Raw genomic sequence first — 14627 nt, 5'->3', positions numbered from 1 at the left:
ACATACTACTCCGTACTACTGATGGAATGCCCACATAGTATTCCGAGCGTAGAGATTAACCCAGATGTAAGCTTTACCTTCACACTTAGTGTCATCCATGAAGCTCGGCTTTTGCCAATATACGACATCATTGTCACAAGATCAAATGCTTAGGAACAGGACGATCATTCGGACTTTCTTCTTCACATGAAAGCCTGCAGTGCCCTGGAAATCCCGTGACTGGCATTCCCCCGGAACAACGATGATGCGGGTGAGCCTCGGTACTTTCACAGGACCGGGCAAGAGCATACAAAAAGGCAACAGGACCGACCAAGTGGATTCTACTACTCCACGCTGTCTCCCCAGGTTCAGGATATAAAGAGGGATCTTGTCACTTTTCTTTTCTCTCTCCACCCTCCTACTATCTATTTAATTGTTGATACCCCTTTTCTTCCCCCTTCGTATTCTCTAAACATTTCACTGACGTCATAATGTCTTCTGGTAAGTTGGGACTGAATATCCTCTTGTTAGTCGCTAAATCAATATAACCTAACGTATGTCCTCTTTTCTATTTTAGCTCAGCAGCGTCTTACCCAGGTGACTTCCCACTTCACCCCTGGTGGTAAGAAGGGCGCTGCCGCCATCACCGAGAAGCACCCCGATGACATTGTCGTGACATGTGCCCTTCGCTCTGCCCTCACCAAGGGTGGAAAGGGTGGCTTCAAGGATACTGCGGCTGCTGATATCCTGGCTGGCGTTTTCAAGGGTGTTATTGAGAAGAGTGGTATCGACCCCAACGTCGTTGAGGATGTTGCTGTCGGCTCCGTCCTTGCCCCTGGTGGCGGTGCCACCGAGTTCCGTGCTGCTGCTCTGGTTGCTGGTTTCCCCGAGACTACTGCTGTCAAGAGCTTGAACCGTCAGTGCTCCAGTGGTCTCCAGGCCATTGTTGACATTGCCAATGCTATCAAGTCCGGCATGATTGAAGTTGGTATTGGTGCTGGTGTAGAGAGCATGTCCTCTCAGTATGGGTAAGTGGAATATACGTCCATTGGTGCAGTCCTTTGATTTACTGACAGTCTTAGCCCTGGTGCTGTCACCGAATTCTCAGATCTCCTTGAAAACCACCAAGAGTCTGCCAACTGCAAGGTTCCCATGGGTGTTCTGTCGGAGAACATGGCGAAGGATCGTGGCATCTCTCGTGCTGTCCAAGATGCTTTCGCCGCCTCGTCCTACCAGAAGGCTGTCAAGGCTCAGAAGGCTGGCCTCTTTGACGAGGAGATCTATCCTCTTCAGGTCAAGTGGACCGACCCCAAGTCTGGCGAGGAGAAGACCATTACCGTCAAGGCCGATGATGGTATTCGTGACGGCATCACCCCTGAATCCCTGGGCAAGATTCGCCCTGCTTTCGCCAAGGATGGCTCCATTCACGCTGGCAATGCCTCCCAGATCTCTGACGGTGCTGCTGCTGTTTTGTTGATGAAGCGTTCCACTGCTGAGCGCCTCGGTCAGAAGATCATCGGCAAGTACGTCGCCGCTAGCGTTGTGGGTGTTAAGCCCCTGCTCATGGGCATCGGCCCCTGGAAGGCCATCCCCGTGGCCCTTGAGAAGGCTGGCATCACCAAGGATGATGTTGACATCTACGAAATCAATGAGGCCTTTGCCTCTCAGTGCGTATGGTGTGTCAATGAACTTGGACTGCCTCAAGAGAAGATCAACCCTAAAGGAGGTGCCATTGCATTCGGACACCCTCTTGGCTGCACCGGTTCTCGCCAGATCAGCACCCTGCTGACAGAGCTGAAGCGCACTGACAAGAAGATCGGTGTCACTAGCATGTGTGTTGGTACTGGTATGGGCATGGCTGCCGTTTGGGTTCGCGAATAAATGAGCTGGCTCAAAATTGTTTTTGTGCGTCACTTTTCTTCGATTCTCTTCCTGTACAGCGATTATATATACGCATGACGATTTTGATTTGTACACATATTTCCAGAATACCAAGCATGAAGATTGAGTTTCGGATTGGTTAATAGACCGCGGTTCAACTATGAAAATAAGCCTTCCATATCTCATGTAGACGAATACGCTGTAGGATACCTCCTGCCAAGCCAGAGCGATTCACTAGATTTTAGTTCTGAATTTCTTGAAGGCATCAAAGACATTCGACCCCTGAAGCACAGCCTCCTTGACTTTATCATCCATCGCAACCAACTTAGGCATCAGATCGAGCACTTGATCGAGAAGCTCGCGTGGAATAGCAACCACGCCTTCCAAGGGATCGCAGAAAATGATATCACCCTGAATGCAACGCAAAATTCAGCAATGGTTCAATAGCAGAACTAACAGCTTACGAAAGAGAAAGACATACCGGAGACACAATCACACCTCCAAGGGAAACAGGCACATTCCGAGCCCCCGGTTTAGCCTCCGCGGCGGTTCCAACCGTAGAAGTGGCACGAGCCCAGACCTAACCATAACCCAGTCAGAGCCAAGTACCCAAGAAGAAAGCAACAGAGAATGAACTTACCGGGAGCTGACATTCCCTGATCTCACTTAAATCTCGCACGCGCCCGTTCACCAAGGCCCCCTTGACCCCGAGAGACTTCATCCGAACCGCCATAATCCCACCCAGGACGGCGCAGTGTTGCCCCTCAGGCTGCTCAATCACAGCCACAGTTCCTGGCTCTGCAAAGTCGACCCAGTGCGTCCCCGCGGGGAAGCCATGGGCCTCTACCGACTCAGTAGTCGGGACGGGGTCTGATTTGGAGACGAACTTGAATGTTGAAGCGGGGGCGATGACTTTGGGGGCGTTTTCGTTTCGGCCGATGGTTGGTGAGAATGGAACTTTGAGATGCTGTTAGTCAGGGAATTCTGTGTATGTGCAATGTGTATAGGTTTTTTTTTTTTGTTATAAAAAAAAAAAAAAGGTATTGGCTCACCGAAATCAGCTACATGGCCAGCACGAGCTGTGGTTCCCTCGGGGAGTTTTTGTAGTTTGAGTAACGCATCTGATACCTGAGTTTTTGTTGTTAATTTGGTTGTTTTCGGAATCGCTGTGGTTGGGTAAATGATGAGTATATGCGTTGACATACGTCACATGCAGAGTAGTTCCGGAGAACGTCCAGCTTTTGTTCGATTGATGTTGACATGGTGCGTTTGGCAGGTAAGATAGAGAGTGGGGTGATTCCCCTACAGGGTAATTGGAGAGTAGCTGTCTTGAGGTGGGGGAGAGTTCTGGAGAGGATCCTGGGGATGGAGTCCATTCGATGCTGATATATATATATATATATATATTAATATATAGGTAGGTAGGGTTTCGGTTGATCGGAGCTTCTAGGAAGGTCACGGTGAGATTGGGTGCTGTTGCGCCAATGGACTTGTATTGTTGCGATAAGGTGGAAATCTTGAATATCCTGAGAGTTCCTTTTTGCAACAAACCCGTTTGATAAAGATTTCAGTTTGTTTAGTTTTAATCAGATAATCATCTCAGGTTTCCAATGGTCATGGTTGGATCTCGTGATCTATGGAAAGCAAAATAACCGAGGATCGGGAAGACTGACATCATCGAATTTTATATTTAATTATTTCATTCTAAGTTCTTGGCTCAGGCACCTTAACACTCACGAATGAACTACTGGGAAAGTTCCACCCCCCGCCATGTGTAAGATTGATCGATCGAAGCATTTTAAAGTTTCATGATCTCTGGAAGAATGATAGACACTTCTTTAAGGTCAACGAGACCCCAACGACCAATACCTGACTAAAACACTTCGTATTTGCTCTCGTTAATAATACTACTAGTATTGTAGTAATGGCCTTACAATTAGTCAGTGCCGTGGTTCCAAGCCGTCGCCTAAACGAATTTTTAGAACTGCCGATATTCCAAAATAAACTATAATAGAGTAACTTAGCACAATTGACCAATTACTAATACTACATACAAGTATCATCCCCGCAAACCCCCCTTCTCCTTGATCCCTGTATTCTCAGATTGTATAGAGCATTGTACCTCCTCCTATATACTATACTATACCATCATGGCTTCCCCATCCCAGACATACTACAACTCCGAACAATTGGAACTCTATCTGGAACGAATCGGATATGCCGACTCAATCAACGCCACACCAGGCAACAACACTACTGGTAGGCTTCACCATGTCCTACAATCAATCCAGCAGGATCGCCTGGCGACCCTGACAGAGTTGCAACGACGGCACTTGGCCTCCATCCCATGGGGAAACTCGGCCTTGCATTACTCGCAGCACCGATCCATTTCTATCCACCCCCGGGCTATATTCGATAAACTGGTCCTGCGCCGCCTGGACGGGTATTGTATGGAAAATACCAACTTGTTCTATATGGTGCTACGGTGTCTGGGGTATTATGCTTATCCAACTGGTGGACGGGTGAGCGAAGCCGTGGCCGGTGGGAACCAGACTCCCGGTAGTGAGTTGTATATGAGTTTGTAAGTGATTGCTGGCCATGGGACATGAAAGAACACCACTAAATGTGCTACGCAGAGGACATATGGTTCTCATTGTAATCATCGACGGTCAAAGATACATGGTAACTTCTACTCCCCCTACCGAGTACATGTCGGTCATCTCTGATGCGGAAACGAACAGGTTGACGTCGGGTTCGGCAACTTTGGTCCTACAAGTCCACTGCCGCTTAAAGAAGATGGCAGCATCGTTGTCTGCATGGCGCCAGCTGAGATGCGTCTAGTCAAAGATACGCCTATTGAATTCACTGATAGAAATCAGAAGCTCTGGATTTACCAGATCAGACACAATCCGGAAAGCAACTGGATACCGCAGTACTCGTTTTCTGAGGTAGAGTTCCTACCGCAGGATTTTGCCACTATTAATTACTCTACTAGCCACCGGCCGACTAGTTGGTTCGTGCAGGCTTTGGTGTGTACACGGGTCATCCTGGATGAGACTGGAATTGAGCCGATAGGCATCTATATCCTGGCCGGAAAGGAGGTGAAGAAGAGACTGCGTGGGGAGACAGAGACGGTGGCAACTTTCGAAAAAGAAGAGGATAGGGTCAATGCTCTGGCTAAGTGGTTTGATATGCACTTCCTCGAGCACGAAATTGAGGGGGTTCTGGGCTTAGCATCTCAGATTAAACAGAAGCTAGATCGTCCAAATTAGAACTTTGGAGTTCGCAACTACCCTGCAGCTTTTTTGCTAGCCTGGTAATATAATACAAGAAGGGTTCTTCTAATCATTGCATGGTATTTATTGAAAGAGTTGCAGGCGAACAAAGAGGCGATATAAATGACATAGGTTGTAACAGATCGGAGTGGCTTAGTAGATCCGTTTTTCCAGCTGTTCGATTTGTTAGAGCTCTCTCCGACACATTGAATGAGACATGAACATGTATCATACCTTCCATGGGTTGCTAAGCTCGAATCCCTTCGGGGCTTCGGCGTTGCTTGATTGGCCTCTCAAGGTTCCTGTGATTCTCAAATCTCTCTCCATCACTGTCGAATAGTTATCCAGTCGTTAGCATCCAGCCTATTCGTTCGTTGTGATGGGGAGGGTAATCGTATATCATTCAATCGTGAATTGCTGGGAGAGCCACATACTTTGCTGAGCGGGTGTTAGCTGACCTGGTTCGATCACATCCTATGGAATCGGGAGGCACTTACTCTGTCCCACAGATCCCGGTTCCAGCGGGCCTTCTTTCCCTCGTTCCCGAGCCACTTGACAGCAGTAAGACCAACGCCGGTCACGCCAAACATCTGTTATAGCATCGTCAGTGAGCCGATCGAAGTGACTGAGAAAACGCTTGACGTACGCCAACGATGATCCCATAGGGGATCAGAGCCTCAAAAGGAACACCCATGCTGTGCGATTGAAATAACGAACAAGGCGAGAGCTAAGAGAGAAATGAGGATTGACACGCAAACAAAGCCGAGGGGAAGTCGTCGTTTCTTGTGGCCGCGGGAATCCGCCGACGTCGAGGTCTGGAGGTTGGCCTAAAGCGGCTTAGCGTGAGACCGGGGGTCCAGCCGGCTGAGTCAGCCGCGGCCATCAACCTCACGGGCTGGAGAAGGGGCGAGAGGCCGCAGCTGAGTGCTCTGGATGCTAGATACGCCCTCGGACGGTGTATTCGCTGCTGATCTACGCGTTTGGCTCTGCTCTATTTGACGTTTCTGACCTGTTGGTCTGTGCGGTATGATTCCCATTGCGTCCTTCTACGCGCTGTTTGTCCTTATCGGAGTCGTCCGTTCAGCTCCTTAACTGACTGTCACTTCGGTTGCGCTGTTGTTCAGGGGTTATCGTGTGCGCTACCATATAGATACTCTTAAGCTCGCTATTTGTTTGGATCATCTGTATCCAAGGTCATTCGTTTTTGTTCCCGATGCCTACTACGTGTAGCGCCAGATGATTGTCTACTCTTGCGGCGCATGAATAGCCTCAACCTCCAGTCTATCTTTATTCACGAACCCTCTTACTGGAGACAAGCGGAAGCTGCTCAAACTGGCGACCGCAGTGACATACACCATGACGGCAACCGCGCCGCCGGCTGATGATGATATCGAAATGAGACCACCCCCAGATATGGTTGACAGCGATCAGGATGCGGAGGGAGAGGAGGAGACGGATTTGTATCAGATGGATCAACAACTCCAGGATGCTGTACATAGGGCATATTCGGGAGAGGTTGCAGAAGAAAGCAACAGTGCTAGCCGTGAGGACGATAAAGATGCGGAGGGGGAGCCGGATTCTGATTTGAACCTTAGCGGCGAAAATGATGAGACTGAACCGGTGGGAGCTGTGAAGCTACCGAAAGGGGGGCCTTCCTTGGAGAATGATGGTGTGGCCGACGCAGAGGTTGACGCACCTTTCGAGAACCAAAGTGACAGCGACCAAGACGCATCCGGCTCTAATTCAAGCGGCCAAGAATCCGATGAGGAGGATGATGAAGAATGGGATGGTGAGAGTAATGGTCATGACGATGCAGAAGTGGATAACACCACGGTGCGCGGTAACTGCATGTGAGTTACCCTTTATTTAATTACTCTAGCTTCGTCCCTATCGTGTGCTTGATATTATTCGTCACTTTGATATGCTAACAGAATCAATAGATTTTGTGGACAAGATGAAGATCACGATCCGAGTGAAGACTTTGAGGAGTATCTGACATGCACAGTTTGTGGCGATCACTGTACGTGGATTTGCGGCCCCATAAAAACATGGCGTAGCCACCCCCCAAAAGTTTCGGCGATCGTTACTGACTCGGCAACCCGACAGCTCATCGGCAATGTGCCCGCGAACAAAGCGCATTAAGTGATGCCGAAGGTATGTCTAGTGTCTTGATTTAATTTGATTATAGACATCGGGACTGACTCAGTCTAGATTCCAACGCTTGGAGATGCCCTACATGCGTTCGGGAAAAGCTGGAACCAAACTCTGAGGGCAATGGTTCATCATTCCATCGAAGGCTCGGCCCGAAGAACATGCGAAAAGAGCTCTTACCAGCACACACCGGAGAAGAGGGCTCTGGCTTCCATTCGATCTTCAATACTGTGGATATTGATGATGACAACTTATTGAACAGCTCGCGATCGCTACGAAAAAGGAAAACCTTGTCAGCCGATGTTCAGGAACATACACCTGTGCTTCGGAAACGCCAGAGACAGACATCATTACGGTCCGAGCGGGCTGAGTCGAGAGACCCTTTGGGCGATGCTTCAGACGCCCTGTCTCCGGTACGAACTCGTTCCCGCCGTGTGCGGGGAGGGGAAAAGGAGAACTGCCGCGTGGTATTAAGGCAGTTCGGAAGGCTTGTGTTAGCATTTCAACTTAACGAGACCAAGCTCTATAAAATCCTTAACTCTCGCAGCCGGTCACAGTACAGGGGTCGAAGAACCCCTAAGCCACCCCCAGTGGCACATGAACCTCCAGCACATTTTGCCCCTATTATCCCCGTGTCATACATGTCCCCTTTTTATTCTTTCAACGATCGTGAAATGGACGAATCTAAATCCAAACCATACGGTGGCATTCTGTCAGAAGCGGACGCAGACACCACCAAGACTCTTCCGACACAGCCTGACCGTGAGAGGTTCGAGGCAGCGCGACAAAAGGCTGAAGAAGAATGGCAAAGACGAGTTATGGAAGCCGAGAGCGGCGGAGAGCCTTTACAGCATGCAGCACAAAAAGTCTCGGGTCCACCGTCCAGGATAAAGTACATCAACTTTGGTGGCTATGAGATTGAGACCTGGTACGCAGCGCCTTATCCAGAAGAGTACAGCCGTAACCGTGTGCTATACATCTGTGAGTTTTGTTTAAAATACATGAATTCGGATTATGTCGCATGGCGCCACAAACTTAAGTGTCCGGCAAAACATCCGCCCGGAGATGAAATCTACCGCGATGGCTCGATTTCGATCTTTGAAGTCGACGGAAGAAAGAACCCGGTATACTGCCAGAATCTCTGCTTGCTCGCAAAACTGTTTCTCGGGTCAAAGACTCTATACTACGACGTCGAACCGTTTCTTTTCTACATCATGACTGAGTTCGATGACCTGGGCTGCCATTTTGTTGGCTATTTTAGCAAAGAAAAACGGCCCAGCTCCGCGAATAACGTTTCATGTATCCTTACTCTGCCCATACATCAGCGGAAAGGCTATGGTAACCTTCTCATTGACTTCTCATACCTACTCACGCGCATTGAAGGGAAAACAGGGTCACCTGAGAAGCCGCTTTCGGATATGGGTTTAGTATCTTATCGGAACTACTGGAGGCTCATTCTGTCATACCAGCTTCATAAACAGAAGGCGCCACTTAGTATTGTGGAGCTTTCGGAGCGGACAGGCATGACAGCAGACGACATTGTTTCAGGCCTTGAAGCGTTGCGCGCACTTGTCAGAGATCCAGTGACGAAAACTTATGCATTACGTCTTGATTACAAATATTTCGAAGAATGCATTCAGAGCTGGGAAAGTAAAGGCTACGTTCAGCTTAATCCCGATGCTCTTGTGTGGACGCCCTACATAATGGGTCGAAGCAACCAGTCGCAGTTCGATCGGGCTCCGTTACATGCAGTTGCCCCACGGGAGGGCTTGGAAGACGAGGAGGTCGAGGATGTGAAAGATTCTGGAAACGAGGAAGAGCAACAACTTTCAGAAAATCTGGGCAAAGTCAATGGAGACAATAACCCTCAACCGACAATTAGTGGTGTTACACAAGCTGTCTCCGGGAGACTTTCAGCGGAACCTGCCGGACCTCCTTCGACTGAACTCCTGACTAATGGTACAGGCCTTCATCATCGCACACAACCGGCCGCAGACTCTAACCCCACAGAAGCAAACTCAGTCCAAGATATACCAGCCTGGCGATTTGAGGTTTACCCTCCTGTTCAGGCGCCTGTCGTCAAACGACGCCCAGGTCGACCCTTTGGCAGCAAGACTACATACAACAAAGTATCTGTTACTCCGACAACTGCTCGCACTAGTGGTCGTAACACACCTAGAAGATCATCTGCACTAGTCTCTATGACCCCTACTGCAAATACATCTAGCGTCCGGCGCGGTCGAAGTGCAAAGCTACTAGACTCTCCTGCAGTTGAATCAACTAGTACTGAGGCCAACGGTGTCGAAGATGATGACCAGCTGCCAGATCATGAGGATACCAAGGGCGAGGAACAAGACCCATCTCAGGCTGAAGGATTATCGGAGACAGATGCCCAAATTACCCACACAGGAGACCATGACGCGCCGGGACAGCTTAATGGTATCAACGGGGTGGAAACCGTGGACACAGAGCTTCATGTTACAGAAAAAGTGACGCCTACCAATGAAGTAAGCGCTGAGAGTCCAGCCAAACTTACCAGATCCATGAACCGAAAGGCGGTGGTAGAAAAGTTCGAGTTCGTCATTCCAGCAGAGGATCCTGGTACTACGAACCATAATGCGGTGGTGGATGAGCACGCAGATGGGCCTAACGGGGTGGATAGAGATGGTGATGCGATCATGGAGACATGATTTTTGAACAAACCTGGAAGAAAGCCTTAAATGGCGAAGCATTTAAACGAGGCGTTATCTTGTGGCTTTGCAGGGGATTTTTGTTTTCAATTTTATCCCTCGAAGGGATAAGTTTCATGACTTGGCACTTTATCTTTCTGTTTGCGCTGTTTTTACAAAGCAAGGAGTGGGCAAGGAATTTGGAGTTCTGGCTATTATTCGATGCTCTATTACCACGAATTGCGCTCCGATTCTCCGACCTGTGGGTTCCCTCAGCGATTTTCTGCTTCCGTTGTCTTCGTTCTTGTCATGAGTGAAAATGGTTGTTTCCTTCTACATTTTTTTTCCGTTCCCTAACGGTCTTGGTCTAGAGGACTTTGCTCTCTTTTCTCCCTTTTCAATTCTTCTTTTCACCTAATATAATCCAGGACTGAATTATGGGGTCGGCGCATACACGTCCCCGATTGCGCACCATTGTATTAAGCATGACAAATATCCACTTTGCGAGCATAGTATAAGAGAGAGAGAACACATGGAAGATCCGCTTTCGTCATCATATTTTTTGCAGCCCAAATGTCTCGGAACCTGTTGCACTTACGTAGTTACATGATCCTTCCAAAAACCTTGAGTCCCCTCATCGACTCAGTCATAGGTCATGTTTACCGGCTCAAGTTGCGCGATAAACAGAAACCCGAGCCCGGATGTGGTTTGCTGATGAGCACCATTTAGGTTTCAGATAGGCACGTGAGTTGAGACAAGAAAAGAACCAAAAAAAAAAAAAAGTTATGGTGACGCAGAGGAGTCATCGCCTCACTTGGTTTTCTTTCTTTCTTGTTCCGTTTTACCTAAGTATTACGGAGTACATATTAAAAGTCAATGATATGTGAATGCCCTTGCAGCTCTATGAACTGCAATCAGCATCCTGCTGGCAGTGTAATCCTATTCGATGAGTGGTTGGTTATATGGTTGTGGATGTATCGATTTTCCTAGTGATGCATCTTATCGTCACAGTCGGGATTACTACTCTCGTCACGGAAGAGACAATGTACTAGTGGATGAGGTTGTGGAGGATCACATCCATGCTGGATTACGTTATAGGTCCGGTTTGCATTCTCTATTACATGGGGGAAAGGCTGGAACGAACTAGATCGACTAGCCGCAGATACGAAAACCGGGAAATGAGGTGGTGCTTGAGATCGCGATGCATGCAGTAGTACAGGTAGATACTGTATTAGGGTGGGTGGAGAATGGAGGGAAGGATTGGTCGGATTGGAGGCCAATGTTGTTGACCGACTATCGTATGCCCGTAGATAGTAGTTCTCTAGGTGTGGATGTATGCAGGTACAGAGTTGAATGTGATTAGTGGAGCTACAATGAAGCAATGGATGAGAATAGTAAGGAAGCGAGATCAAATGTGGCGCTTCTTGGAATGCACAGTATGTAATGTATATAGTATGTAGTATGTAGTATGTACATACTCTGTGGCGAAGTCCCCTGTGCATATGAGAATAGCGATTATGAATCCTTTTGCTTGGGCGGAACAATCCGTTTTTGGTCTTATGCACAAGAGGTATGTGCCCTGCCTGTTTTGGGTGCATTTGAGATTTGGAATTTTGGATGCTCCGTCTTGTCTCGGCGGTTTTGGAGTGTCTAGCGGTCAAACTAGCAGTTTAAATGGAAATTAGATCTCGGAAGAATTCCTGCAGTGGGTATTATTGATTATTCAGATGAGATCGTACGCTTAGGTCATTGTTCGTGGAAAAGAGTAACCACTAGTAAGTAGAACCGAAGATCGCTGATAGGGTTTGATCAAGAGAAAGTAGTAGTAGGAGTATAAAATCTTTTCCCTTTAAAAAAGATTAAACTAAATTAAAATAAAATAAAATAGGAAATAGAGAGAGAGAGAGAGAGAGAGAATGAATAGGAAAAAGGAGAAAGAATTAGAGAAACCAAAGAAGACGATGATTGTTGGACATCTGTCAAAGCGGTACGAAGATCGATCGCCGCGTACTGAATATGATCTGTCAAAGGAGAAGAGTCCTCCTTTGCCTTCGATGCAATCATTGGCTTCTTTCTTGCTTTTTCCTTTTGACTTTTTTTTTTTTGGAAGGCGACAAATAACGGAGGCTTTTTCTTTAATTTCGTTTTCTTTTCTTTTCTTTTTTTTTTTTTTTTTTTTTTTTTTTTTTTTTTTTTTTTTTTTTTTTTTTCCGCTTAGGAGTTTCACTCGATGTGGATCCCCGTCCATTCTCTATGAATAGATACGCACACACACACAACACTTCCAGAAGCCGAGGTTGTGAACACAGAAAATACAATTAATGCTCAGCTATTCATGGCTGTTGAAAACCGAGGCCTTTTCTCGGCCCTTTTCATGCGGAGGAAAATATCCGGGATTTGGTTCTGCTACTGTGACGAAAGATATTGTTCTTCATTGGCGTGCTTTTGGTCCAATCCTTTCGAGGAGTTAAGAAAGCTGTCAGCAGGATCGGCGTGGAGTCCAAGGCCCCCTAAACTCTGAATATAGCCCGAAACTTGTATACCCATGGATCTGGAATTTTAGACACGGAACCCATCCCCAGGTCCGGGATAAGCATATCTGTAGCGTAGAATAAGCGCCTGCGAAAGTCTGGTTCGAGATGGGGATGCCCGACGGACCGCTGCTGTCAGTCGCTCTGAAGGAAATCGTTTCAAAGTGTTGCACACAAAGGGCAACCGCTAAGGCCCGCGAACACTTCATCGTGCATCTTGTTGACCCCCACCAAGCCATGTACGGAGACAAAAAGAGGTGGTCCAATATAAAGATAGTAAACATAGGGAAAAAAATTAAAAATAAATAAAAGAGTGAGAAAAAACTTTTCCCCCCCCTCTCTCTGCTCCTCACCTCAATACGTACTTCTGGTTACTTTCCGTCCTTCTCATTCTCTTATACCCCTCTCCTATGAAAATTAACCCCCTACTCTGATTTGAGCATCGAAGGCCGTGGCAGTAAGAAAATCTATGTTTCTCTCGACAACTCCACAATTCGCTTCGTTTGGCAGGCCCTAAGCAAAGTGGGTTTCCCGGTGTTGTGTACGATTGACAGGTACTTTCAGCATCCCGTTGATCAGCAAAGAACCGCGCATCGTCTCCTTGACTGAGTGACTCCCAACTTTGTTAGCCACCGAAACGTGGCATTAATGATATGTGACGACGCAGAAGAATTTCTTTAACCTGTTGCAATCATGGTAACGTCCCGGAGAGTCGCTGACAGGTCTCCGGGATGGCGTCGATCGAACCCAGCAAATAAGCATGAAAATCATGATTCTTGAATTTTCTTTTTTGGTATCACAATCTTTCTCCCTTCCACATAGGTTTAGTCACTAGCACCTGCGCAAATGACTCAATTCTCTGGCCAACACTGGCCACTCAGAAACCCCTTCTCGTTTCTTATTTCTGGTATCTTCAAATGGATGAGAATTGAAACTTCTGCTTGAATGCAGGTATTGATCTGTACAATAGAAAGCTTCGCGGTCGTGAGTCGTCGACCTCTCGGCCCTTACGAATCCTAATCCATGAGACCCTTGCGTGGCGATCGCTAATAGCTGACCTGTCGTCGCTCACTTTCTTGCGGATCCTACTAATGCAATAGCTTTCCTGCTGATGTTCCTTAATTTTGCAATGGTACATCGCCGCATTGTCCATAGGGCAAAGAGCACCATTGAAAAAAAAAAAAAAAATTAATAATGGCGATACTTCTTGGGACCGTCTCCCGATGTTTGCTTGTTTGAAGGGGGAAAAGAGGAAAAAGAAAAAGAAAAAAGGATTGGCGGACTTCTCATGCTAGTAGCTTTGCAGCTGATGCGGCTAGATGCAGATGCCACCTATTAAGTTCCATGGCCAGTATGCGTCAAAAACGCAGCCCAGCTCATCTGGAAGGAAGGCCAAACCCGCACGATAAGAAAAAGAAAGCGTAATCCTCAGCCGCGGCTTTACACGAGAGCAGGCCAGGGATCTTCACATCATGCATGGGAGGAAGCGTAGTCCATCAAGACGGTCAACGTTACTTAAAGTAAGGCTAGCTTTTTGTTGCTGAGTTTCGCCTAGACCAACGAGGGAAACCAATTGTCCTTGAGGATCCCATCAGCAAAGGCAGATCGTGCAGGGCTAGGCACCTCTACGCTGCACCAGGCGAATAACCCGGTCTTTGATAGACTAGCAATTTTAGGTACTATATCCACGGACGTCCAATCACCCTCGCAGCGCAACGGTCTGGATGTGTGGGGGACCCGCGGACTCTGCGACCTGCATGTCAGGACACAGGGAATGTGATGCATCCACCGAACTAGAGCATTAAATATGCAGCAGCTAATAGAGCTGAAATTCGAGCCTGATTTTCCTCCACAACCGCACGTTGAAAAGAGGCCCACTCCCGCAGCCCCGTCCTGGAATTGTTATGCTAACCGTCATCGTTCGGAGTAACGTGGTTATTGACGGTCAGTTTCTTCTATCCTTTCCTAAGTTTTCTCCAAGAAAAGAAAGTAAAACACTTTTCGACATTGGCGAGGCCGGTATTGAGGGGAATGTCTTTCGAAGAGAATCTCATTCATCGCACAACACGGTGGAAATTGTATTAACGAGAATAAGAAAAAAGGGCGAATCGGCCGCGGGACTGATAGTAGTCTTCTCGTGA

At 47.6% G+C, this 14627-nt stretch overlaps 5 protein-coding genes across 5 annotated transcripts; 3 read left to right on the top strand and 2 right to left on the bottom strand.

Moving 5' to 3' along the window:
- Positions 1-470: 470 nt before the first annotated feature.
- BDV38DRAFT_286874 (3-ketoacyl-coA thiolase peroxisomal A precursor) lies at positions 471-1860 on the top strand (the record flags this gene model as incomplete). The annotated part of the gene is made up of 3 exons (XM_032060762.1): positions 471-480; positions 557-1007; positions 1062-1860. The coding sequence occupies 3 exons, from the start codon at positions 471-473 to the stop codon at positions 1858-1860; spliced, it is 1260 nt and encodes a 419-aa protein (XP_031909475.1).
- Positions 1861-3120: 1260 nt separating this feature from the next.
- On the top strand, positions 3121-5132 carry BDV38DRAFT_274367 (arylamine N-acetyltransferase family protein; the record flags this gene model as incomplete). The annotated part of the gene is made up of 4 exons (XM_032057832.1): positions 3121-3123; positions 4029-4441; positions 4497-4542; positions 4602-5132. 4 exons carry the CDS (start codon positions 3121-3123, stop codon positions 5130-5132), a joined length of 993 nt encoding a protein of 330 aa, XP_031909474.1.
- Positions 5133-5210: 78 nt separating this feature from the next.
- BDV38DRAFT_186079 (NADH dehydrogenase [ubiquinone] 1 alpha subcomplex subunit 1) lies at positions 5211-5898 on the bottom strand. Its single transcript, XM_032052173.1, has 4 exons — positions 5782-5898; positions 5629-5725; positions 5370-5464; positions 5211-5309 (listed from the first exon to the last, which is right to left on the bottom strand). The coding sequence occupies exons 1-4, from the start codon at positions 5827-5829 to the stop codon at positions 5289-5291; spliced, it is 261 nt and encodes an 86-aa protein (XP_031909473.1). The 5' UTR covers positions 5830-5898; the 3' UTR covers positions 5211-5288.
- A 156-nt stretch (positions 5899-6054) lies between these two features.
- BDV38DRAFT_258396 (putative histone acetyltransferase) lies at positions 6055-10604 on the top strand. Its single transcript, XM_032055727.1, has 5 exons — positions 6055-6159; positions 6260-6985; positions 7076-7155; positions 7242-7289; positions 7347-10604. Exons 2-5 carry the CDS (start codon positions 6492-6494, stop codon positions 9974-9976), a joined length of 3252 nt encoding a protein of 1083 aa, XP_031909472.1. The 5' UTR covers positions 6055-6159; positions 6260-6491; the 3' UTR covers positions 9977-10604.
- A 1198-nt stretch (positions 10605-11802) lies between these two features.
- BDV38DRAFT_258392 (uncharacterized protein) lies at positions 11803-12071 on the bottom strand. The gene has a single exon (XM_032055726.1). It carries the CDS (start codon positions 12017-12019, stop codon positions 11825-11827), a length of 195 nt encoding a protein of 64 aa, XP_031909471.1. The 5' UTR covers positions 12020-12071; the 3' UTR covers positions 11803-11824.
- Positions 12072-14627: the final 2556 nt, after the last annotated feature.

The sequence above is a fragment of the Aspergillus pseudotamarii genome, assembly GCF_009193445.1.
Source record: "Aspergillus pseudotamarii strain CBS 117625 unplaced genomic scaffold BDV38scaffold_67, whole genome shotgun sequence".
Classification (NCBI taxonomy): domain Eukaryota; kingdom Fungi; phylum Ascomycota; class Eurotiomycetes; order Eurotiales; family Aspergillaceae; genus Aspergillus; species Aspergillus pseudotamarii.
The sequence above is the reverse complement of the archived record's forward strand: the minus strand, read 5'-3'. Positions and strand labels throughout refer to the sequence as shown.